Genomic DNA, 25,725 nt, shown 5'->3' on the forward strand with positions numbered 1-25,725 from the left:
GAGTTTGAAGTTATTTGGCTTTTTGGAAACTACTTCTTACTAAATTCTAAGTTTTGTTGCAGACTGTTTTTTGTAAATAAGGTTTAATGGGAACAAAGTCACACTCATTTTTTTTTTCTTAACAGTTCTTCATGGCTCTACGTAGATAAAGTGGCAGAGTTGAGTAGTTGCATCAGAGGCCCACAGAGTCTAAAATACTTACTATGTTCGGTCTTTGACAAAAAAGTTTGCCACCTCCTGGTTTAGCTGGTAGACCACAGACAGACTTTGATACGTGTCTTTGATACATTGACACCAATTAAATATGTGTCTCTGATTTTTTCCAGGTGAAAGTCAATATAATAGGAGAAGTGGTTGATCAGGGAAGTACTAATTTGAAAATTGACCATACAGGCTTCAGTCCCCATGCTGCAATCTATTCCACACGTCCTGATGTTAAGTGTGTGATACACATCCATACCCTTGCAACAGCAGCTGTAAGTCACTGAAGGCTAAAAGCAGCAATGGTTCTGGGAAGAGTATTATTTTTGTGGTTTTCCTTACATGATGCTTTACTACCTACACACTTTAACACCCCATCATTCAGAATCCTACTCAAAATATTAGTTCTCTGAGTACCCAGAAAGAGAAAGTTCCTTTGGACCAAATGCTAACATTGTAAGAAACAACTGGAGAGATAACATAGACATTTTTAACTAATTAGCTAATAATTGGATACTGAGTTTTTTTGAAGCAAAGCTTCTTTCATAATATTTGGCATAGTACTTAAATTGACTTGTATCCCCTAAATCCGTTTTTTTTTCCCCCCTGGGAGAAATGATGAGCTGAAGTGGGAGATGGGCTGGAATGGTGAACACAGTGACTAGGCTAGTACTTCTTGAGCTGACTAAAGAATCAGGTTCCTCAGAGAGTGTAATTAGTAACTAAATATGTCCTCTTGACATGGACCCAATCAAATAGGTCTCCTCCATGAAGTGCGGGATCCTTCCAATTTCGCAAGAGTCCCTCATCCTGGGAGATATCGCCTATTATGACTACCAAGGGTCACTTGATGAACAAGAGGAGAGAATTCAATTGCAGAAAGTTCTGGGGCCAAGTTGTAAGGTATGTAAGTAGAGTTTCTATTGAAGGAGCTATTTTTGTTGCTCTTGCTGTTGATGAAAACAGTGTGAGCTATGCCAGTTATTTCAAGTGATTGCTTTGGGATTCTATTTTAGGTGCTGGTACTCAGAAATCATGGTGTGGTCGCCCTTGGAGAAACAGTTGAGGAGGCTTTTCATTATATATTTAGTGCGCAGATAGCCTGTGAGATTCAGGTAGGAAAAATTCTCTTCCCACACACACTTTATTTTATTATTGCTTTGTAATTTGCTTGTTGAGTTGGGTTTTGTGTTTACTTATTTGCAAAGTCCTGTTGGCCTTCTGTTTTGTCTTTTAAGAGAAGTTCTCTTTTACTTGAATAAAAGGGATCAGCTCAGTTATCTCTTGAATTGAAAATAGGAGGGGAAAATGTCACATATAAATGCACACACACAAATCTGAGTGCTTCATAAACATCATTTTCCCCCAATCCTGCTTTTTAAGATAGTGTAAATTTATATATCTCCCTTTTTACCCTGTAGTGGTGTGGTGCTAATTGAGAAACAGAGGCAACTGTCAGTCCTCAAAGATCAGATGTATTACAGCCACTTTTATAAAAAGTGTAAGAGGGCGCCTGGGTGGCTCAGTGGTTTAAGCTGCTGCGTTCGGCTTAGGTCATGATCTCGGGGTCCTGGGATTGAGTCCCGCATCGGGCTCTCTGCTCGGCAGGGAGCCTGCTTCCCTCTCTCTCTCTCTGCCTGCCTCTCTGCCTACTTGTGATCTCTCTCTGTCAAATAAATAAATAATCCTGAAAAAAAAAAGTGTAAGAGCAGGGCCAGAAGTCTTACGAACTCTTGCAATTTCTAACAATTGCACACCCTCAGACTTCTTACAATAGGTTGGATGGTCATTAGCTACTTTTTTCCTCAGAGAAGCTAAATGTATTTTTAACAGACCTAGTTTCCATCTTCAAGAAGATTATCTTGAAGCAAATGGTAATAATCTTAATTTATTGGAAGGGCCACAGAAAAGGGGAAAAAACTTTCTTTCAGTTTTAATGTCTTAACCAACTTTTTTTTCCCCACTTTAGCAGTACCTCCTCCTCTTCTCAAATGAAGCTGAGAAAAGCTTACGATAATAACCTGACTTCTTCTGCCTAAATATCCTTAAATTCACAGTATAGTGTCTGTATTTCTTTGAAATTATAACTTTCAGGGGAAAAAAAGGATAGTCATGGGAAAATTGCAAGATAACTTTAAAATTTGGCAAGAGAATTCAGTTTTTTGAAATACGTTAGAAGGAATGGCTCTAACTGTGTTTTCCATCAGGGAGGGTCAGAATCCTGGAAGGTATCTTTTTCAGATAGATGGAAAAGATACTTAAGCTGCCTATTTTCACAAGTATGCTGCCTTATTTTTGTTGTTAGTTAATAACCTTTATTATAGGTTATATAGGTTAAGTTTACAGGTATTTGCTGAATTAAGATTATACCTTTTAAAAAATAAAAATAAATATAAATATACCTTTTTAAAGGTAAAATACTCATTATAATCTTTCCAGTCTTGTGCCTGTTTTGCCATTGATTACAGGTGCGGGCATTAGCAGGGGCAGGTGGAGTGGACAATCTGCTTGTGCTGGATCCGCAGAAGTATAAAGCTTTGACTCACACTGTAGCAGCATCTGGAGGAGGAGGAGTGAATATGGGTTCCCATCAAAAATGGAAGGTTGGCGAGATTGAGTTTGAAGGGCTGATGAGGACTCTGGATAATTTGGTAGGTGAAAAATTATATGTGAACTTGGATTTCATGTCTTCAGATTCAAGAGCAAATGCCTCTATCTCCGTTTGGACTATCTGGGACCCTCTTTATGCCTCTGGGAGCTGAGTTTGACCCTAGGGAGGCATTCCATGCAGATGTCATCTTGAGATTTTACTCTCCTCCACTAAGGGTCAGAAGATAGATTTTCCCTCAGACCCAGAAGCAAAGACTTAAATGAGCACTGAGATTTGGCTTCCAGAAAACTGGAAAATAATGAGGAAAAATGAGCAGTTTTGAAATTACCTTTGTCAGGAACAGTTGTGTGAGTAGAGATCACACTGTCAGCTGGAATCTCTTTCAACCAGATCTTGAAATTTGCTTAATTTCAACTCTAGTGTTATGTGGGGTTTGAAAGATATTTTCCCCTTTGTTTTTTGACAGAGGAGTCTTTTTGATCATTTGTTTAAAGGATTAGAGTCCAAATGTTGTGTTTGGTACATGTTTCGTTGCTTCAAATGTTTTTTTTTTTTTTCTCCCTTAGGGGTATAGAACAGGTTATGCTTACAGGCATCCTCTCATTCGAGAGAAGCCTAGGCACAAGAGTGATGTGGAAATCCCAGCAACTGTGACTGCTTTTTCCTTTGAGGATGACACAGTACCACTCTCTCCTCTCAAATACATGGCACAGAGACAACAGCGTGAAAAAACAAGATGGCTCAACTCCCCAAATACTTACATGAAAGTGAATGTGCCTGAGGAGTCTCGGAATGGTGAAACCAGTCCCAGGACCAAAATCACAGTATGTCACTATTCTGTGTGGTTTGCCGTTACTAAACATTTTGCCTAGTTACTTGTGAATTGAATGTTCAGTTAAAAATACTGGGAAAGCAGAATATAATAATAATAACCTGTCATTTATCAGGTGTAAACTTTGTATAAGATACTTTGTTTTATGTTTTTATGAATTTTACTTAATTCTCTTAAGACAAAGAAGATGCTGTTTTTCTCCCCTATTTTACAGATGTGAAAACTGAGGCAGAGAAGGATTAACTAATAATCTTTGAATAGTAAAGTCATGATTTGGATGCATACAGTGACTCTGGAGCCCTCTCCTTAATCCACAATTTGATACTGCTTTGCAGTTTTTATTATACCAGTGAATCAGATCTATAAAAGTTACCAAAACATAATGGTTCCAGAGTTTCATTAATTACTGCACATAGTTATCCTTAGTCAAGATCTTACAGAGAGAGACATGGGTTGTCTTATCTTTTTCAACATTTTGCTTCAGATTTGGTTTAGTTTTAGAGTGCTTATCACCAAATATCCTTTAAATACTCAAAATTGTTATCCTATCATATAAATCAGTAGCATTCAATATGGAAGTTCCTAGGCATCAAAGTGTTTCTCCCTAGTCTATAAGATCTTATCTCCTGGGGAGCCTGCATGGCTCAGTCAGTTAAAAAACGTCTGCCTTCAGCTCAGGTCATGAACCCAGAGTCCTGGAATCAAGCCCACATCAGGCTCCCTGTTCAGCAGGGGAGTCTGCTTCTCCCTCTGACCCTGCTCATGTTCTCTCTCTCTCCCTCACTCTGTCAAAAAAATAAATTAAATAAATGAATAAATAAAATAAAAAATAAAATTAAAAAGTAAATTAAATCTTAAGAAACCTATTTTTTTAATCTCCTAGTAAAAGAACATAATTAGACTCCTTAGTTTCCCAGAATTAATTTTATTGACAGAGACTGATGGCCAGCCATTATTAATCTTGATGAATATTAGCCTTCTTTTAGGTAATACGGGGTGAAGAAAAATGCTGTAAGGCTCTGCCATCCCTATCCTTCTGTTGTATTATGGGTCACTACCAGATTACCCTCTTTGTAAAATGCTGGTCACGTAAGTGGCCTTTTCTGGCAAGCAGAAATAAAAAATGAAGTCTGGAAAACTAAATCTTAAAAGATTCCTATGTCCTTTTTGGTGAATTAGCCATCATTTGTTGAAGAAACTTCAATGCAGGCACCATCTCTAAATGTGAGTTAATATAAGATCAAGCTCTATATCTGCTTGGAGTGTCTGAGCATCATATCTGAAAATGCCAAAGGGAGAAAATTTAAGTAGCCATATCAATGAGTATTCATGTAAATAGTATCACTTTTTTTGAGTGCTGATCATGAGCCTTTCTCTAACAGTGTGAGATATATAGTAATTGACCACTAAATACTGCTTAGTGAAATTCTTTAAAATATTGGCAGTGTATGCTCCCTGTCTTTGAGTCTATAAAGAGTTACCAAGAACCTACCCTTTTTCCTTAACACAAAGCTTTATTCTATAAAATTTTTTATTTTTTAGTGGATGAGAGCAGAGGACTCTTCTAAAGTTAGTAGTGGAACACCTATCAAAATTGAAGATCCAAATCAGTTTGTTCCTTTAAACACAAACCCAAATGAAGTACTAGAAAAGAGAAATAAGGTAAGATGTGGTCCTCTGTGGCCTGGGAGGCATTTTTAATACCATTTTATGTTCAAGTCACTGGTAATTAAATCTGATTAATACCAAACTTGGGGGTTTGAATAAAGAATAATTTGAAAGTCATACTTTTAGCTTGTATTGAATACCTTCAGCTCTGCTAGTCACTGGTGAGTGGGCTATGCGGGGAAGAAGCATTAAACATATTGCTGCTGTATTAGCGAAAGTGAGCCCTGGCATTAGTGGAAAATGTAGTTCTCTAACCATGTAAGACAATAGAAATCACACATCGAGAAGAGTGGAGGAGATGAATGTGAGTTGTTGGGTTGGTCAGAGAGGGCTTTGTGGAGACAGGAATGAAAGAGGCTCTGGGTGGTCAGATAGCAAGCCTGTGGGAAAAGAAAGAGTAAAGGTCATCTGCATAGTTGTCCCCAAGAACTTGTTACTGTATTTCAATTCAGATTCGAGAACAAAACCGGTATGACTTGAAAACAGCAGGACCACAGTCTCAATTGCTTGCTGGAATTGTTGTGGATAAACCACCTTCTGTAAGTCCATGAAGCAATATGATCTTTGATTTTGATCTACTGCACTAATTTCTTTGTTTTTTATAAATGAATATTTATGTTTACTAAAGTTAATATAAACACAAGGTAAAAAGTCAAATAATTACAAGACTTAAAATACCACCTTCAACTCCCAATTTTAAGGGGCAAGGATTTTCTTCTAGCATTTATCTTCATGTTTCTAAAGAGCTTCTTTGTTCTGCTTTTTCTTGGCCTATGAATTGTAGATCTCAATTGATTTCATTGAACCTATGTCATCAGCTGTAAGAAGTACCATTGTTCTGTATATCACTAAAAGAGAAAAAAACCCTCACAATTATAATTGTAGGAAGCCATTAATCATTAGATGAATCCTGATTTCAGAGATGAGAATATGGGGAAAGATTATATTACAGTTTCCTTGTTAAATCAGCTTTCGGTATTTACTGCTGAGCAAGATAGTATCCCATGATTACAACTCCTTTCTTCTACTACTCTCTGACCCCTGGAGTTAATAAGTGCCTCCTTTTGTCATTGGCTTTGTATTTTGGGTGCATTGTAGTTTTTCCCAAATTTCTCAAAGGAGTTTTAAAGCCTTATTATTTTCTAAAGGGTCAAAGGTAACAGGTAATCTCTCATTGCTCTGTCATTCCAGGCCAGATCTGGACTGGTTGCTCTTCAGACCAGCCGCACATTCTCATCCTGAAGATTCCTCTGATTCTTGACTGTGTAGCGTCCTGTTTCCTCCATCCTGTCTTCCAGTTTCTTGATTTATTCCTTTATCATTGAGCATATCCTCTTACTAGCTTTCTGAGAAGGGATACACAGGAGGTAACAGCTTGAAATCTGTGTTTTACCCTCAAATGTTCATATAATAGACACAGAATTCTAGTTAGAATAATTTACCTCAAAAACGTGGAAAGCATCACTATGTTGTCCCCTAACTCCATGTTACTGTTGAGAAGTAGGAGGGGAGTGTAGGGCCCTTTCTTATTCTTTTAGACCTCTTCTACATCCCTCCTGTTCTGAAGTTTTACGATGGTGTGCTCTGTAGTAGATTCTTTCGATCTTTGTTCTTAGCATTCAGTAACCCCTTTGAATCTGCAAAGTCCTATAGTTCAGTTCTGGGAATTTTTAAAATGTATATCTTCAGTAGTTTTTTGCATCCAGTCTCTTTTTCTGTCAAGATTTACTGGGTTTTTTTTTTAAGACTTTATTTATTTATTTGGCAGAGAGAGAGAGGAGGAAGCAGGTTCCCTGCTGAGCATAGAGCCCAATGCGGGACTGGATCTCAGGACCCTGAGATCATGACCTGAGCTGAAGGCAGAGGCTTAATCCACTGAGCCACCCAGGCGCCTGGTCAAGATTTATTGTTAATTGAACCTCTTTGAGCCTCTGATTTTTCTCTTTACCATTTTCCATCCCTTTGTCTTTTTTTCCTACTTTCTAGGAGATTTGCTTGGCTGTTATCCTTCTGTTTAATTTTCTGTTTTGATACATTTTTAAAGATTTTAAAGACTTCTTACTCCCTGAATGTTTCTTTTTTAAATAACATCCTGGTCTTTTTCATGGATACAGTATTTTCTCTTACTGCTCTAAGGGAATCAATTTAAGATTTTCTTTGAGCTACCTTTATTTTCCTTGTTCTTCTAAGTTCTCTTTTTGTTGTTGTTTCCTGGTTTTTCCCTTCCATATTGGAAGCACTTCTCAGGTGTCTAGTAATACATGGTAGTCTGTTTATATTTAAGAATGGGGCACTGGAAAGCCAGTCAGATGCTCTGCGTGCATGCAGAGCTTGGGAACTGGCGAGCTTCACTATAGGGTCATTGGTTGTTTCTCTAGGGAGTCCCCAAATGTTAATTTTGTAGTTCTTTTATCTGAGGCCATTTATCTACAGAATTCTTCAGGTTCCTACCATTCTCCCACCATCATTCTGAGAGCCTTCAGCTATGTTCTGTGCCGCCTAATCCAGTTTCAAAGAATAACCTCTAATCTGTCAATGTTTTTTCCTCCACAAGACCATGCAATTTGAAGATGATGATCAGGCTCCACCAGCTCCTCCCAACCCCTTCAGTCATCTCACAGAAGGAGAGCTTGAAGAGTATAAGAAGACAATCGAACGTAAACAGCAAGGCCTGGAAGGTTAGTTCATTTTCAGGTTAAGCCTGATAACCATACTACTAACAGCAGAACACCTTGAGTTGGATGATAGAAGGCAGTGTTTTTGTTGTTGTTGTTGCTGTTTTTAAATGTCCTTCTGCAATCGGTTATTCTGTTATCTCTCCCACACCTTGCTGAGTGTGGGTGGAGCTAAAATGCAGAGTCCCCATAGTCCATTTATGTTTAACATGTAGAGAAAACAGCTTTCCTCAGAAAGCAATCTGATGGCTGGCAGAAAGTCTTCCATAGTACAGTGATACCCACAGATAAGTAAAGAATTACCAGCTAAAATAAATATAGATACAGTAATAGATTTAAACATTACAGCATATATTGTGTGTCTTTAATAATACTTTGTAAAATCTCTCTTGTTTTTGGGTGTCGCAAGGTACCAATACTATCTCAAAAGCAAACTGCCAAAATTTTGATGTGACTTTTTTTTTTTTTAATATTTTATTTATTTATTTGACAGAGAGAGAGAGGTCGCAAGTAGGCAGAGAGGCAGGCGGAGAGAGAGGGAGAAACAGGCTCCCCACTGAGCAGAGAGCGCGATGCGGGGCTGGATCCCAGGACCCTGAGATCATGACCTGAGCCAAAGGCAGAGGCTTAAACTTTCCACTGAGCCACCCAGGCGCCCCGATGTGACTTTCTTTAAACACATGGGCACTCTCGTGAGGTTGAGTTTTTCTGACTTTAGGATCCTAAGTAAGGATTATATTTAAAAGTTTTTCGTGAAACCCCAGCTAATTAAATATTAGCTCCCTTCTTCTCAAAAATAAGAAATTCTTTATAGCAGGGGTTCTCAATCTTGGCTCTTTGGATAAACTCCATACAGTCCATGAGCCATCTGAAAAATATATGCTTAATTTTTGGGGAAAGGAGGCACTCAGGGTAAAGGAGAATTCTCATCTGTGACCCCAGAAAAAGGTAAGAGCCTCTGCTTTACAGCATCTACAACACACGGTTGAAATTTTTACCCAAGGCAGAACAGAACTAATAAACAGAATTTTTGTTCGTGTTAGGTATCATGTAGAAAGAATTGACAACTGGATCATCAAGGAAACAATTTTTATCAGTATGTTAGTTGGTGCCTTTGTCACAAGAGGGAGTCGTCCTGACTCATTAATGTGAACATACCAAATGTTCTAAGTGGTATTATTGAATTTGTTTATTCTAACATAAGGTTGAAAACTTTCTCTGTTTTTCTATTTTATAAAATGTCCCTCTTTAATCTCTCATTGTTTTGAAAGCCTAAAGATGTCAGGTAATAAATACTGCACTCTAGAACCATCACCTTTTATATATATATTTTTTTATAAGTAGTTTCTTCCACATTCATTATGGCCTTCTGAATTAGCTCACTAATACTGCTCTGACAGGAATCAGTAATTGGATATTGTTCAAAAATTCAGTGAGGCATTCTGCCTGCCTCATGAATGTAGCATCATTGGTGAGACTTCATCATTGTTTCATCAGAGACTTTCATCACCTGGCTGCTTAATACATTTTGGTTTTCTAACACTCAAGCAAAAGCTAAATGCATACATATTATTTGCCTGGGCTGCGAGTAGCCATGCTTCCTTACTAAGCATGTCTGTAAACTTATTATTAGCAGCCAGAAATGTTAACACATTAACCTCCTCTTACTGCGTAATTATTATTCTGTGGGACAGCTAGCATGCTCAGCTCATTGCTGAAGAGTTTATCATACGTGCAGGAGTTTGATGGACTAACCTCCCTGAGATCTTATGCTTCTTTGTTTTGCATGGCTTTTAACTAAACTCTCATCCAACAGATGCTGAGCAGGAATTACTCTCAGATGACGCTTCATCTGTTTCACAAATTCAGTCTCAAACTCAGTCACCGCAAAATATCCCTGAAAAATTAGAAGGTATTCACTGTAACTTCCCATAGCATTCACTGAGTTAGTCTTAAGAGTTTGTCCTCTGTCATTTGTTTTCATGTAAAGAAATTGAACTCCTGATAGCAATATTTGCCATGGATTTTACTTAAAGCTCCCAATAATTTTATTTATTTGTTATTTTATTAAATGGTGGGCTACTTTTGTTCAGAGTTTATATTGATTTACCTTAATTTGGATTCTGGCAACTGGCTAGCTCTTAAGAATTTGTGAAATTAAAAGTGGTTTGTCCTACATCTTCCAGTCAGAAGCATGAACTCTTTTTCAGTTTTAATTGCCAAATGACCCGCAAATTAAAGAAAAATACATGTTGTCTTCCTCATTTGTATTGACTTGATTTACAGTGAAACTGTTAAATCATCAAACCAGACTTACCTGTCCTTCATCCTTTGGTCTAATAACTTTGTGCCTCTCGCCTTTATACTATGTGAGAAAATTAGCTTCCTGCTAATAGACCCAGAGTCTATTAAGATAATGATTTATCTTTACTGAATTTAAAGTAATACCATAGTACATTGCTAAAACATTTCAGTTTTGTAAAATAAAACAAAGTTGTTAACGATATAAAATAACCAAAAAAAAAAAACAAAAAACCTACCCCCTCCCCTTTTGTAGAAAACCATGAGCTATTTTCCAAGAGCTTCATCTCCATGGAAGTGCCTGTCATGGTAGTGAATGGCAAGGATGATACGCATGATGTTGAAGATGAGCTTGCGAAGAGAGTGAGTAGATTAACTACAAGCACGACCATAGAGAACATCGAGATTACCATCAAGTCTCCAGAAAAAACTGAAGAAGTCCTGTCACCTGAAGGCTCACCTTCCAAATCACCATCCAAGAAAAAGAAGAAATTCCGTACTCCTTCTTTTCTGAAAAAGAACAAAAAAAAGGAGAAAATTGAAGCCTAACTAAAGTCTTTTTATAACTATTATTACAATGTGACATTGCACATTTAAATACCACATTTAAGTTGATCATTAATATGCAGTGGTAGATAAGATTTGGGGGTATGTAGCAAACTGGACTTAAGAACTGGAAAGAGATTTTACTAAAAGAAAAACATTATGAAAACAATTTCAAATTCATCTCATTTTATATGTCCAAAAAGGGTTTTGAATTTTTAAACACTTGCTAGTTTTTGTTAGCTCTGCCCTCATGAAGTATTACTATAATTCATCACAAACAGATACCTGTCTGAATTACTTCAGGCCTTCTGCATAATATCTGTTGGAAACAAATTACCAGTGAACAAGAGAGAGAATTTTTATTTCTCAACACCTACTTCACTGCGTAATCAGCATATAATTTTTTACCACGATTATTGACTGTACCTTTTGGGTTCCCATTGTTTCAGTGGGCATTAACAGAACACTTTAAAAGCGTCTAAGAATCTATAGCATTAGTATACACTGGCACATAATTTTTTTAAAGAAAGGTTTAAGAAAAGATTCATTTGGAATTTTATTCATAGTATAAAATTTCCTCACCTGAAGTAACCTTCTTTGCCAAAAAAGAAAAAAAAATCATTTTAGTAAACTATAATTTTTGAAAACTTCCTTTTTTATTAGTTTAGAAAACCCCTTATTTTTCAACAAAGGGGATTTTATACATGTAACATGGGTTATTTAGTTTAACTCTGGCAAAAATGATTTTTGTATGTTGAGATGTTTGTATACCATTCAATATAAAAGTATCATAAACATATTAGCCAATCATATAACAGTAGAGCACATTTGAAGCTGCTTGGTACTAAGTATACTTAAATATAATTCAAGAATCCAGGGACTTGGGTATCAAAAGGGGATTAGAACATTTCAAGGTATAACTAGATTCATATTTGAACCTTACCATGTGTTTTTTTCTGAGTATTGCTAACAAATGAAGAAGCTCTCCTACGGTAACCAAATGAAAAGGAAGAGAGAAAGTGAAAAATGAAGGGAACAAAAGTGGTATCATGCAAAGAATTCTAGTTTGATAAAGATTCAGTCACGATAGGATTTAAAGCATAGTTTATTTGAAACATGTCCCAAATTGCTAAAATTCTGCTTTGCCAAAATCATATTTCTTGGTTGATATTTGAGTTTTAAAAGGGTCAGTTCCTTTTAAATTCTGTATCTTTAGAAGGCAGTACTAGAAGAAATCAGTGGGTCTGATCCCCCAGTGAGAAAACCTACCACTTCTTGATTTTTTACAAAATTTTCTTACCTTACTTCAGTTAACTTTCATTCTAATGTAAATACAAATTTAAACGTAGACTTAATATAGTTTCCCGCCCTCATCACCCAAGTGATGTCACAAATCAGTGTAAAATCAATGATCTGAAATGGTCAATGGGTAAAAATAATCTGAAGTGTTTCTGGAAGGTGAGTTGGGATGTAAAAAATTACATTGATTACAGTGTGTTCTGGGGCTGGTTCTGTTTGACTGTATGTGTATGATGATGCAAAGTTGAAACAGAGCCTGGAAATTTCATTCTAGATCTCACTAACTACTGGAATCAGTATTTTAATCTCTTAGTGGAAACTTTCAGTTGCTTAATTCTGTATTTGAGAATTTTTTATGTTCTACATCATTTATGTTGTATTACAACGTATGTAGAAACAGTAACCTGTGAACTATGCTTTTCCATAACTTTTAAAATATATATATATCTTAAATGAATGCAGTGTGCATAAATATTTTTTAAACGCAACAGTGAACTATTTGCACCTTTTGCTAATGCCTCTATTTACTTGCTTTGGCATAAAGAATGAGCCAATGAACCTCTGTGTCCTGTGGAAAATGTATAAATGTTATCTGATATTGCTCTTAGATGTAATGCTAATTAATGTTAAATCACAAATAAACAGTATTTTAAATAGACGGATTTGGTGTCATGAACTTTGAAGTTTCAAGGGTGGTTGCGTAGCCTGAATTGCTTTATGGAATATGGGGTTTTTGTTGTTTCGTTTCATTTTTTTAACTGCGAGATTTTGAGTAGGACTGTTGCTTCTGAATAAGAAATTTCCTGGTAAATTTATTTTCAAATTAGTTGAAAATTCACTATATTGGAAAAAGTTCTTGTTACAGCTCATATTAGACGAAGTGTTCCCCAAGTGACCTGTTTTTGCCTTGAAAAGCGTATGGTGACCTTAACTATATCTCTGGGATCTCATGATCTTGGAAGGACTTAAGACTCTGATTCTCAGTCTCAGTTCTACTATTCAGATCTATGGATGTAGAATAGAAAATGTTGCAGAACATATGCTGATTTTATTATATACATTACTCCTGTCTTTGACTTTTTAAAATGTAACTACGATAATTAAAAGAATAGAAATTAGTTTACAATTCCAGCATTTTAACATTAAAATAAATCTATTCCCTTCCAACTCTTGATGATTTATAGATACATCTCATATATATTGCGTATCATGGTATGAATGTAATTTTATTCTGGGTTTTTTCTCCTTAGCATAATTTATTCTAGAAGATTTTCAAACTCAGTCCTTCATAGGAATGACTTCTTGTGATTTCCTTTTTCCACTTTGTCCTAAAAATAGAGTGCAGGAGGGGAAATCATGTTAATTGAGGGTTCTGGTTAATTGAAGTTTTTACTATAATTATCCATTATAAAAATGAAGGGTTTAGGCAGAGAAGAATAGATTCATAGTCTTGGGCATATTTAATTATTACCCTGGCTTGTAAATAACCCTGTGGTGAAAAATTCCTGCTTTAGAAAGATGCTCATTTCAGAATTCCCTTCCATAACGCAACAAAGACCATTAACTTTAGTTACATTTGGGAGTCAATATGGCATTGAAAGGTGTATTGCCTGTGCCTTTTCTTCTGGTGTTTAGTATTTTCATTTAGCAGAGAAGAAAGAGAGCCAAATGGGTCCAGTTGTGACAGCATTGGTTTCTCTTAACATTAGCTTTTAGGGTTTTTTTGTTTTGTTTTGTTTTGTTTTTACATAGGCAAAAAACATAAAGGCAAGCTGGTTATTTTTTTTAACTCAAGGGTGATACATACACTCATCCAAATTGCCATACCAAGATTTTTAAAAGAACAATCTTCTTTTTGGCCACTAGAGGGTGGAATAGACCTAACAATCCACACTGTGGCTTAAGTCCTTGCATGTAACTTTCCTCTGTTAGTTGATAGGCACCATGTTGGTTGGGAAGTAATCCAGAACTTAGAAGACATTTACTTTGTTGCTTATCATTCTCTTCACTAGACTGTTCTCAACTTTGTTGTCTTAGCAAGTTCTTTTCATCAATCCGGATACAACGGGAAGGACTCTAATGCTTATGGTGGAAAATACATTGAAACAATATCTGAAGTGAGGTCTCAAGAAGAAACCATGGTAGAAAATGACTCTGTTCCTGTGAGTGGCAATAAAATGCCTTCTTCAAAAATTGGCATGTTTTGTCTGGGGAGATTAATTGATAACCTCTTGCTTTTTAATGCCTTCTGTTAATCAAAAATTATACCAAGTGCTTTTCATGTATTACCTCATTTGGCCTTCCCAACATCCCAGCAAAATGGATGATATTATCCCCCATTTTGTAGATAATGAGACTAAGGCTTACAGAAAATGAATAAGGGGTACTAGCATTTCACCCATCAAAATTCAGATTCTAAAATTACTAGTAACATCTGTGTGCCAGACCCAGCGTGGGTCCAGTGTACATTTTTGTGAGGTTTTTTTTAAGGCAGTTACCTTAGTTTAGATTATAAGTCCAACCATGCTAAATTCATGTTGTGATATAAGATGGGATATAGATTTAGGATAAAACATTAACTTTTAATTTGGAAGACTTTTCTTTTTCTAAATAAGTCACCCCAAGAAGGAAGAAATTGATGAATACCTGCAAAGTAGGAGTGACCTGTGGTGATACTGCCTTTAATATACGGAGCAGCCCTTGACTCTTCACCGTGACACCTAGAAGACAAGGTATTGCTCTCTACCTTTGCTTAAGGTACAGAAAAGACTTGGGTAAAAGCCGTTTATCTTTTCTTTGTTTTTCCTTTTTGATTTTCAGTGTTGGGGACAAGGAGAGACATTCCAAGGAAAGTGGTTTTAAAAACCACTTTTGTTTTTAAAAACAAAAAGACTATTCAGTTAGAGAAGTTTTTTCTTAAATCTTGACATTTTATTTTTTTAATTTTATTTATTTTTTAAGTCTGCTCTAGGCTCAATGTAGGGCCTGAACTTCCAACCCCCAAGATCAATAGTTTCATGCTCTACTCACTGAGCCAGCCAGGTGTCCCTAGCTCTACAAGTAGTTTTAAACATCAGAAGTATACTTTTATTTACTTACAATTTTAAATAAATAAATATACTTGGAGATATTTCTTGGAGAAGAATCTAGTATACATACTGGAGATAAGAACAAGGATAAGCCTTTTGGGGAAATTAGATAGAAAAAATAACTTGCAAATTCAGTAGTTTGCAAAGGGATTTCATTTCTAAGAGATGACCATTAGAGGGCAATCCTGGGTCTAAATTTAGTTTTAATTAATCGTGAGAACTTTTCTCCAAAATATCTTTGAGCTTCTTAGGACTTTATTCTGATTATGCATTGCTAGATGTACTTTAAGATTGAGGGAAGTTTAAAGATACCAAATTACTTCATTTATTCCTTCAGCCTTGTTTTCTTGTTCTGACTTTAGAAGGATCAGTCCTTCAGAGAAGCCGTGCTTGCCTAACCTATGCAGCGTGGAGGCAGCGAAGCCAGGAGGTAAGCATAGGGCTTCAGGTCTGCATCTCCTGCTTCTCCGCTGTGCCATAGTCTCCGCCTGGAAGCTCATCAGGCTGTAACCCAGGAACAAGCATTCAGTTTTCTAAAGTTTCTGGCAAAATAATGCTAATATGTTGTTACAGAACTCGTTAAGAGAACCTATTACGGGACTGAGCCTGTATATTATGTAATCAGTATTGTCTTTCCTGAAGTGTCAAGTCTGCAGAGAATCTTGTATATTCTCTCAAATTAATCAAGATGCAAATTTTATTGCTGCAACCTGTAATATTTTAAATGTCATTTATACCTTAAATGACAAATTGGTACTTTTTGATATTCCATGGCCAAAAGGTTCTGTGTTTTATCTAGCAGAAAGATAGATGGGTATATAACCAGTCCATAATTGTTTCTAAGGCCTATATAATTTCTGTTTGGGCAAGTCTTGATACCAAAGCAGTGGTGAATGTTACTGATTAAGCTGTCTTTCATTTTATACCTACACAAACTACTTTAGGTTTGCCATTCCCAGGGCCAGCTTTGATCTTGTTTACAATAGTTAAAAAAAAATATACATACCTTATTTGCAGTGCCAGGTAACTCCCATCACTAGACAAAGCACTAGTTTCTTGTCCATACCTTAAAATCAATTAACACTGATTTTATTAATCTCATTTGGTAAAAGGCAAAAGAGGAACCAAAGTAGTATTACTAATCTAATTTGGATGTGCACTGATTAAGTTTCTAAGAAATTATTCCAAAACTTTTTAGCTGTGCTTTTAAAAATGACAAAGTACATAGGACAGAGTCTTGTCTACAGTCTTGTGTCTTGTAGACACAACTTTGTCCTCATTGTCTACTTGTAGTAGACTGCCCCTCAAAAAGCCAGTAAATGGGGGGGGGGTGGAGGCCAGTAAATGTATGAGCCCTATGGAAAGAACAATCTGGAGTATTTAATTGAACTACTTAGACCAAACAGCGTCCTCTCAGGTTGATATTTAGACTTGAGATTTTTCAAGAAAAACTTGTATCTCCCATAGCAGTAATATTCACAGATGGGTTGGAAATGAGGAAAGTGGTATGGTGATAAAATGATTATAAAATGGAGGAATTAAGGGATGGAGAGTCTTGTGGATTTCCCACTGGAACTCTTCTGGGTCTAAAAGAAAATGTTGGTAGTGAGTGGCCCAGCCCAGACTAGAGCTGCAGTGCTGCTAGACCCTCTTCAGTGATTGGCCAGTCTAGTGTTTGTCCTTAATGTAAGAGCATTTTCTAATTGGTTTTTCCAAAAGCAATACCTTCCGAAGATTCTCAGCGAGCAGGAGCTGGGGAGGAAGTCGTTGCGTTCTAGAACTCACCTTTTCCTGTTGAGTAATGCTCTAGGGGCTGGATTTCAGTGGTGGCTGGCTTGGTAGACTTTGACTTCAGAATAGGTGAACCGACTCAGTTTTAGGAGAAGTAGGTAGATAATGGCCAAACGGTTGGCAGGCACAGACATACTCTTTATGGGTGTTTACTGGGCTCACAAGTTAAGGTTTAAGATTACTTCCTACCTGATTTCTATTTTGGAAATGTTGGCTTCAATCATTTCAACTTAATGAAAGGTAATCTGAGACTATTCAGAACAACCAAAAATGTTTTGCAGATACTAGCTACCGGTGCACCCGAGGTTTGGGTTTGTTAAGTCTTTGAAAATACGTTGTGTGGTAATCAAGACTTTTCATTTTAAAAATATCTTTTAAATAGTTTCCTGTCTTCACACCATGTATGTGAAATGATTTTGTGTAAGGATGGTCTCATGTCTCCATTTTGACCTTTAGGTTAATGTTGAGCAAGAGCACATACACATATCCTTGCTAAAGTCAAGTTGAGCATGGCTCAATTAATTGCAGAGGAACAGGGCGGACTGGGTGGGGCAGGCTCTGGAATTCTACCCACTCACTGAGCAAAGTCAGGCGTGGGGAGAGCAGCTTGGTCTGAAGCAGCTAGTAGGAAGTCCAGCCCAGCAGGTGAAACATGGAATCCGGAGGAGATGGCAGTCAACCAAAACCACAATCTGGTAAAGTGGTCTCCATCGGGGAAGTATACGTCCCAGTCAGTTATCCGGAGCGGGGAAGCAGGGCCTGCGAGCCTCCTGGCCTGTGTAGGAGTCCCAGCCGCAGGCTTCAAGTGCAGCGCTTCCTCCGCTTCCTGTGGGGCAATGGCAAGATCAAGGCAGGTCCTGAGGCTTAAGGGGCCTGGGGATAGTTCCTCAGGACAGGAACTCAGATGTAAGAAGAATGACAGATGGGGATCCTCTTATCAGACTTGAGGTACATGATACCACTCAGAATTCCAGAAGCAAGGCATCCTGGAGCCAAGACACAAAGTCATGACTGGCCTAGAGACAGGCGTGGCTTGCTGTTGAGTGAGTCCCCAGAGCCGCCTTCATTCCTCCTGCCTATCAGGACTAATCTTGGAGGCCCCAGCCATGCAGGGGAGAGGAGTGCTATAGAGCCAGGGACGGGCCTGACCTGACTTCATGGTGGAAGTAGCCATCTGTGACAGCAGATAGCCATGTGAGAGTCCTGCAGGGCAGTGGGAATGGTCTCTTACTGTCTCACCCCAGAGCCCACCTGGGAGGACTAGCACCGAGTAACAAACAGGGGCCAAGTGCTCCCAGCGCACTAGCTGTGAAGACGGCCAGATGCTCCATGTGAACTCACTCACCCTATCTGAAAGGACTGTGTCCCTACAGGAAAATTAGGTCCAGTGCCAGTGCTGACTCTGGCCCCCCTCCTGGGACTCATTACTAGAAGATGCTCCTCACAAGTACTGATGGGTTGAAGAGAATGAGTAGTCTGTGTTTCTTCCCCCAACTGAAATAGATGAAGCTCTAAGTTGAGCAAAACAGCTTTGATTCTACAAGGTACATCCTCCGTGACCCTCTGGTTGTGGTAATTACCTTTTGCCACAGAGTCAGAAGGCCACTCTGATTTGTCTTGCCACACTTGCCCAAATAATGACCTCTCCATTCACTCCTCCAGCCTGCGGAGAGAATGCTTCCTGGGCCCTTACTCGCAGAAGCTCAGATGTGTCTTCAGCCTCTGCTTGAATCACTCCGTCCTTGGAGCCAGCAGTGGTCCATAGGGCACTCCCTGGCAAGCCAGACCCTCATTGCACCCCTCTCCCTATCCTGTACACTTGGCCAGAGGGCTTGCACCCTCTCAGGGGCCTTCCTAGCTCTCCAGGCATCCTCTACCACCTGGCCCCACCGGTGATGTTTCTCTCATCAAAATAACCTCCTTTACCAAACTCCAGTGGCACTCGAGGATCATACCTATCTCAGCCCATCTTAAGTTAACATTACTGATTGTGTATCTATCTCCCCAAAAACGTTATGAGCTCCGAGAGCAGAGAAGACCTTGTTCATCCTTTTTTCCTCCACCATGTTTGGCCAAAAATAAAATGTGCATTTTTGTTGCTCGTGATAAACAGTACTGTTCATGCTGATGACATGGTGAAAAATATGTACGTAGCAAAAAAAATGTTCTCCGATATCTTAATAGTGAGAGTCAGGAAGTAGTTTGGGATACAGATCTTAATTGAAGTTCCTAGTCTGATCTCTACGGCAGTTTAGGCATTGAGTAGGCATTGTATTGCGTGTTTACATTACCTCAGTTAATCCCCAGTTTTGCACTGTAGGGCTGACTCCACTGAGGCGAAACCAAGGTTTAGAGAGAAGAAGGAACTTACCCTACATTCGCACCTAGTAAGTGGTAGAGCTGGGATTCAAACTCCAAGTCAGTTTCTTACTGTCATGCCAGGTTATTCACCGAAAGCAGCCTGTTACCAGCTGCTAGAAACATCAAGTGTTAGAACCTGAGGCAATGTCAGGAGAAGTCTTCCCCAACCTGTCTTTCTCATGACAAAGTGGCTTGTACATGAGGAGTTTTACCCCAGGGCAAACTGCCTGGGTAACCCCACCGGCATTCACTAATCCAGTGTGGGGAGGGGCTTCCTATACAAGTATACAGTAAGGTTTTGGTTAGGAACCTAGGGAAAAATTGGGGATCTACAGAAATGGTCTAGTCTTAGCAAACCCTACTGCAGGTATTTTTTTTTTAATTATTTTTATTAACTACAATGTATTATTTGCCCCAGGGGTACAGGTATGCCTTTAAATGAACAGTGGTAGAACCACTACATCCTGATCACCAGTATGGTTTTTAAATCTATGCCTCGCCCACTGGATCTTAAGCAATTGTTTAACTGAAGGCTGCTGTCATTGATAGACGTCATTGGCACATTATAACTCTATGGGTTAAATGTAATAGCTAGAATTTACTAAACACCAGATGCTTTGAATGAATTCATTAATACAACCAACCTCTGAGGTAGACAGTATTATCCCAGTTTACAGATAAGAAATTTAAAGCAGTTTAAAACAGTTGCCCAAGGTCACTTAATTAGTAAGTGGCAAAACTGGGGTTCCACACCTGCATAATCAGACTTAAGAGCTTATATTTCTCCTGTCTTTATTTCCAAAAGATAACTGCTGTCTTACCTTCTTAATTTATGTGAATCTCTAGAGACAGTAGACATCAATTAAGTAAACTTATATTGTACTGGGTTCCCATTTTCTTTCTCAAGTCATTTGGCATATGACGTGTTACATATCTTATTAGACAATAATACCAATAATACCCTGAAATTTCCACTTCTGACATTGTTACAGCATTTTTTTTTCTTTGTCCAACAATAAAGCATGATAGTTCAAAATTAAGAATTTATGCCTGGGGTCCTAGAGACAGGACTTTGATTCCTAGCTCTTCACTTTTTTATCAGATGGGTATAATTGCACTAACCTCTTTGGGTAGTTATAAAAATTAAGCAAGATTATAATATACACAAAACTTAGCCCAGTATCAGTAAGCCCTGAATTAATGTTGGTATCGTATATAGTGTTATCACTTGTTTGGTCTCCTTTATCTGCTTGAAGAAAATGCATATTAGGGAAAAGATAAAGGAGTAAACTACATCTGGTTTACCTCTTCCCCTCTTACCCATTTGAATGTTGTCATTCCTGGGTCACCTGTGTGGCTCAGTGGGTTAAGCATCTGCCCTCCGCTCAGATCATGATCCTGCATCCTTGGATCGAGTCCTACATTGGGCTCCCTGCTTAGCAGGAAGCCTGCTTCTCACTCTCCCTCTGCAGCTCAGCTCCCCCTGCTTGTGCTCTCTCTCAAATAAGATCTTTTAAAATATATATATAATTCCTGTTCTTTCCAGAAATCTTTTTTTTTTAAAGATTTTATTTATTTATTTGACAGAGAGAGATCACAAGTAGGCAGAGAGGCAGGCAGAGAGAGAGAGAGGGAAGCAGGCTCCCTGCCGAGCAGAGAGCCCGATGCGGGACTCGATCCCAGGACCCTGAGATCATGACCTGAGCCGAAGGCAGCGGCCTAAACCACTGAGCCACCCAGGCACCCTCTTTCCAGAAATCTTTATACAACTGTGACCAGATGTCTCGTCTTTGAAAAAGGACAGGATGAGAAGGAATGAATAGATAATCCTATGTAACTTGCCCTTTTCCAGTGAGAAACCTCACTGGAGGGTGTGTTTTGTGCCTGGAAGGTGATGGAGAGGAAAGTGTTACGTTACCTCCTCCCAGGCAGGGATCCTTTGAGATCAGCGGGGGTGCCTAGACCTAGGGCAACTTCCTGGAGAATCCCATAGGACTCCGTCAGTCACTCTGATTATATTTTGTGTTCAGGGGAACAACTGACTTTGGTGCCTCGGTTGGCAAGGCTGACCTTTCCTATGTCTCTGCTCCTTGAGAGCTGAGCGCTATCATGCAGGGAGGTGGCTATCTGCAAGCTCTGTGGCATGCTGGCAATCCAAGAAAGTCCTGTATGAACGTGCTTCAGTAATGCTCATCTTACAGATGGCCTGGTGACAGAGGCTGGTCTAAGCTGTTCTCACAGCAGCCTGGAGAAAACCCAGAAAAGACAGGTTCACCTCAGTCTTGCACTGGGCAGAGTGTTATTGAGAAAATAAAGATGCCCCTTAAGGAAAACCTGAATATACAGTATAATGTACTGTATAGTACAGTATAATGGTAGTGATAAGGCAGAGGGACTGGGAATACTCCCATGTAAAAGTAAATGGGAGGAAAACCCCATATGAAATTCTTTTCATGGTTTAAAAAAATTACACATATTAGACATCTCATATTTACAGGGGAAAGACAGGAAGGAATATACCCAAACAGTGTGTTTTGAATAGCCAGTGACTTCTTAATGGTGGGATTACTGAGTGCTTTTATTTTCTTGACTTCTTTACATTTCCAAAGTTCAGATAAGAAAATACCAAAAGCTCAGGAAATAAAAAATTAGGATAATTAAGGGGAAGTTATCTTTAAGTCCTATATCAATATTGATTTACAAAAGGCACAGGACAGAACCACACCTATAATATGCTACCGTTTGTGTAATACAGGGAGCAAACAATATATATTATTTATGTGTATATAAAATATCTCTAGGAAATTAAACCAGAAATCAGTCACAGAGGGTTGACCATGAGAAAGGAAACTACCCTGTGGGGGAGAGGGGTGGGATGGAGACTTTTCCTATAAACCTTATTATACTTTATTTTTTTTGTCTTGTACCTATGTAAAAAGTTTACAAAATACAGTGTACATTTTTTCCAAACTTTTGTAATGCCAAGAGTTTCTGAAAACTGTCAAAGTGCGTCATTATAAGTGAACTATATGTTCATTTCAAACCTGCTTAGTATGATCTACAGTAGGCAGAGTACCAACATATCATTCACCATATAGGGAGGCTATTTATCTAAAATCCCAGATGTCAAATGTATATCACTATTCAAAGCCAAAAGAAAAATAATAGTTTTAATATGATCCGTTAAGTTCCTGTTTTTACCTTGGCTTGAAAGAAGCCTTAAAGCTTTATTTTGTCTTTAGCCAGATTTTCCAATTGAAAGAAATAGATTCTTCCCTAGACCCACCCCATTTAGGACTTCACTCCCATCTTTCAGATCTTGTACTGATAGTTTTCCATGTTGTTACAGCTTTGCCTTTACCTATATGCGGTTTCAGAGCTTTTTTTGGAATTCAACAGATACATTAGCTATTGCTGTGTAACAAGTCACTCTAAAATGTGGAGTTTTTAACAACAATATGCATTTATTATATATATCTCATAGTTCCTTTGGGTCAGAAATTCCAGAACATTCTGGCTTGGGGTCTTTCAAGAGGTTGTGATGTCAGGCAGAGCTGCAGTCATCTGAAGGCTTGATTGGGGCTGGAGGATGGTTGGCATGTTGGTGCTTTACTGTTGATGGAATGCCTTCCCTCTTCCGCACTTGGACCTTCCCTACATGGGCTGCTTGAGTGTCCTCATGACAGGGTGGCCCCAACAGCAGACAATCCAGGAGAGAACGAGGTGGAAACCACAGTGCCTTTTATGACCTGGCTTCAGACATCACACACCTTCCCTTCTGCTGTATCCTCTTTTTTTTTTTTTAAGGATTTTATTTATTTATTTGACAGAGAGATCACAAGGAGACAGAGAGGCAGGCAGAGAGAGAGAGGGAAGCAGGCTCGCCGCTGAGCAGAGAGCCCAATGCGGGACTCAATCCCAGGACCCTGAGATCATGACCTGAGCTGAAGGCAGCGGCTTAACCCACTGAGCCACCCAGGCTCCCCTGCTGTATCCTCTTCATGCAAAACACAAGTCATGAGGTCCAGCCAGTCTTTGAGGGGTGGGATGTTAGTTTCCACCTTTTGAAGAGGGGAACGTCAAAGAACTTATAGTCATATTTAAAAACCACCACAGGGCATCAGAATGAGTCATATCAAATCACTCAGTGGGTTGGGCCGCTGCCTTCGGCTCGGGTCATGATCTCGGGGTCCTGGGATCGAGTCCCGCATCGGGCTCTCTGCTTGACGGCGAGCCTGCTTCCCTCTCTCTCTCTCTGCCTGCCTCTCTGCCTACTTGTGATCTCTCTCTGTCAAATAAATAAATAAAATCTTTAAAAAAAAAAAAAGGTAAAGACAATGAGAAATGAAGGAAAGGGGGGGTTTAGGAGGAAGGAACATGTACTGGGCACCTATCGTCCAATGCTCCATCCTTAACACACATTATTGCACTTAATTTCATAAGAACATGTTCTCAATTTTACGGATGAGGAAACTGAGACTCTAAGAAGACCTACAGCACGTCCGAGGTCACACAGTTCAGAAGAGCACGTCAAGCACGTGTCAGCCCGTGTCATGGCTGGCTATCTCCCTCCCTCAGTGGGAAATGGAACGCATTCTCCATTACTTGCTGCCTGGACACACCAGGGAGAAATATTAATAGTTTGAGTTGAACGAATTCTGACAGAGCTGTTTAACTTGTTTCTAAAGCCTCTGGAATCCAACAGGTGTTCATTCTCCTTCCGAAGCCCCTCCCCTGCCTTCTGCCATTGCCAGGATTTGCCCAGTCTGGGGAGTGCCATGCCTCTGCTCACCCCTGACGTTGAAAGCCAGCCAACTTCTCTCCCCATTGCAGCTGGCTGTGACATGGAGGTCAGTGCAGCCAATGGAGTAGAGTGACACTGAGCACAGGGGTGTGTGAGGACAAGGCCCTCCCTCTTATGGGGACTGAGCCAAGTCCAATAGGGTGGAGATTGGACAGCCCATCTGCCCTGGGGCCGTGCTGGACTGCAGGGCCGTGATAAGGCCAGGGAACCACCCGCCTAACTTAAGAGTCCTCTTCCAAATACAGACTTATCCGAACACCGCCCTCCCGGCCACACAGGTACTTTCCTCCAAGGGTAGCTGATGGCCTTTGCCACCATGAGATGGGACCCGATGCAGGGCAGAACTAGCTCTCTGGGGTGCTGAGTATTCTGGCCACGTACTGTGGTGAAAGCATTATGAATTCTTATCTCCTCTGTCCCGCTCCCCTTCTCATCACAGGCCACTCCATTCTTCCAAGGAAACCAAATTTTGTGATGGATTCTCATCAGCACTGTCCTCTCTTCTGAGAACATACGCCTGGAGAATCCCTGGAGCTCTTCTCCTCCTCTGAGCTCCCAAGGCACATTTGCCTGTGTGGAGAATTCTCCTTGGGTTGGAAGTGTGAGGAGCCAGGGCTGCTGTCAGAACCAGACCAGGGGGAAGAAGTAGCCAACTGGGCATTCACCAGGGCTGCCATCTATACAGGCACTAAAAACTATCCTGATAAAGGTGAAAAGACTGAAGAACATCAACTTACTGGAATTCCTCTTAGGAAGTAGCTTCAACCATTTGGGGTTAGCAGAACACGATGATGAAGTAGTTTGAGATGAGGAAATGCATTGAGACCTACCTCCCGTATCACTGTGTTGCCAGAGGGGAAGATCTGGTTACCATCAGGGCTGCTTTTTCTGGGTGTGGCCTGTGCATTCAAAGACCATTGCTGCTCCCACTCGCCCCACTCGGTCCTCCACCCTTCCGTCTGTGCCCGGCCTCCTCTTTAAGAAAACGAGTGACAAGTATGGAGAGGTTATCAGCCAGGAGCCACCGCCTTGTTAGCTTGCACAGGACCCAGGGCCTGTGTGCCCTGGTGGGATTGGGGTGTCCATGGGCAGGCCACCCTCTGAGCACGGCCTCGGGGGTGCATCAGCTCGGCCACCCCCCAGGACACAGGGACACCCTGGGAGGGTGGGTGGGGCTGACCCCTCACTTGAAAGTCCCCAGGACACCCTCAGTGGTGAGCTCACAGTCCTGCCAGGAGGGCAGCCATGAGCCAGGGCCAGTCATGTTCCAGGCAGGTGAGTGAAACCCCTGCATCCTGGTCCACAGCCCCGACCGGCAGTGATGCTGCGCTGCGACCCCAGGAGTGTGTGGGGTGGGCCCTGGGAGGGGTCAGCCTGGAAGGTACAGGAATGAGAAACCTGCCCAGTAGCTATGGTGCCTCTGCCATGTCTAAGGCATGAGCTGGGTGCTTTACCTGGAAAATGGAATTTCTGACGATGCCCCCCACCCAGGGGCTGGGGGTACAGCCTCCGATATTACTCACCCTGAGGTGAGCCCTGTGTGAGAC

The 25,725-nt window shown here is 39.8% G+C and overlaps 1 protein-coding gene across 10 annotated transcripts in view; it reads left to right on the forward strand.

Moving 5' to 3' along the window:
* ADD3 (adducin 3) overlaps positions 1 to 12,791 on the forward strand; it is a 126,123-nt gene extending 113,332 nt beyond the window's left edge. For 9 of the 10 annotated variants that reach the window (XM_046027097.1, XM_046027099.1, XM_046027095.1 and 6 more), the window contains 10 exons: positions 327 to 476; positions 961 to 1,104; positions 1,218 to 1,316; positions 2,670 to 2,852; positions 3,379 to 3,636; positions 5,187 to 5,306; positions 5,765 to 5,851; positions 7,867 to 7,990; positions 9,804 to 9,899; positions 10,545 to 12,791. In XM_046027097.1, coding sequence (XP_045883053.1) covers positions 327 to 476; positions 961 to 1,104; positions 1,218 to 1,316; positions 2,670 to 2,852; positions 3,379 to 3,636; positions 5,187 to 5,306; positions 5,765 to 5,851; positions 7,867 to 7,990; positions 9,804 to 9,899; positions 10,545 to 10,837 — 1,554 coding nt within the window. In that variant the 3' untranslated portion in view covers positions 10,838 to 12,791. The remainder of the gene's footprint in view (positions 1 to 326; positions 477 to 960; positions 1,105 to 1,217; positions 1,317 to 2,669; positions 2,853 to 3,378; positions 3,637 to 5,186; positions 5,307 to 5,764; positions 5,852 to 7,866; positions 7,991 to 9,803; positions 9,900 to 10,544) is intronic. The other variant, XM_046027103.1, reaches the window with a different exon arrangement.
* The last annotated feature ends 12,934 nt before the right edge of the window (positions 12,792 to 25,725 follow it).

Source organism: Meles meles, chromosome 13 (genome assembly GCF_922984935.1).
Source record: "Meles meles chromosome 13, mMelMel3.1 paternal haplotype, whole genome shotgun sequence".
NCBI lineage: Eukaryota > Metazoa > Chordata > Mammalia > Carnivora > Mustelidae > Meles > Meles meles.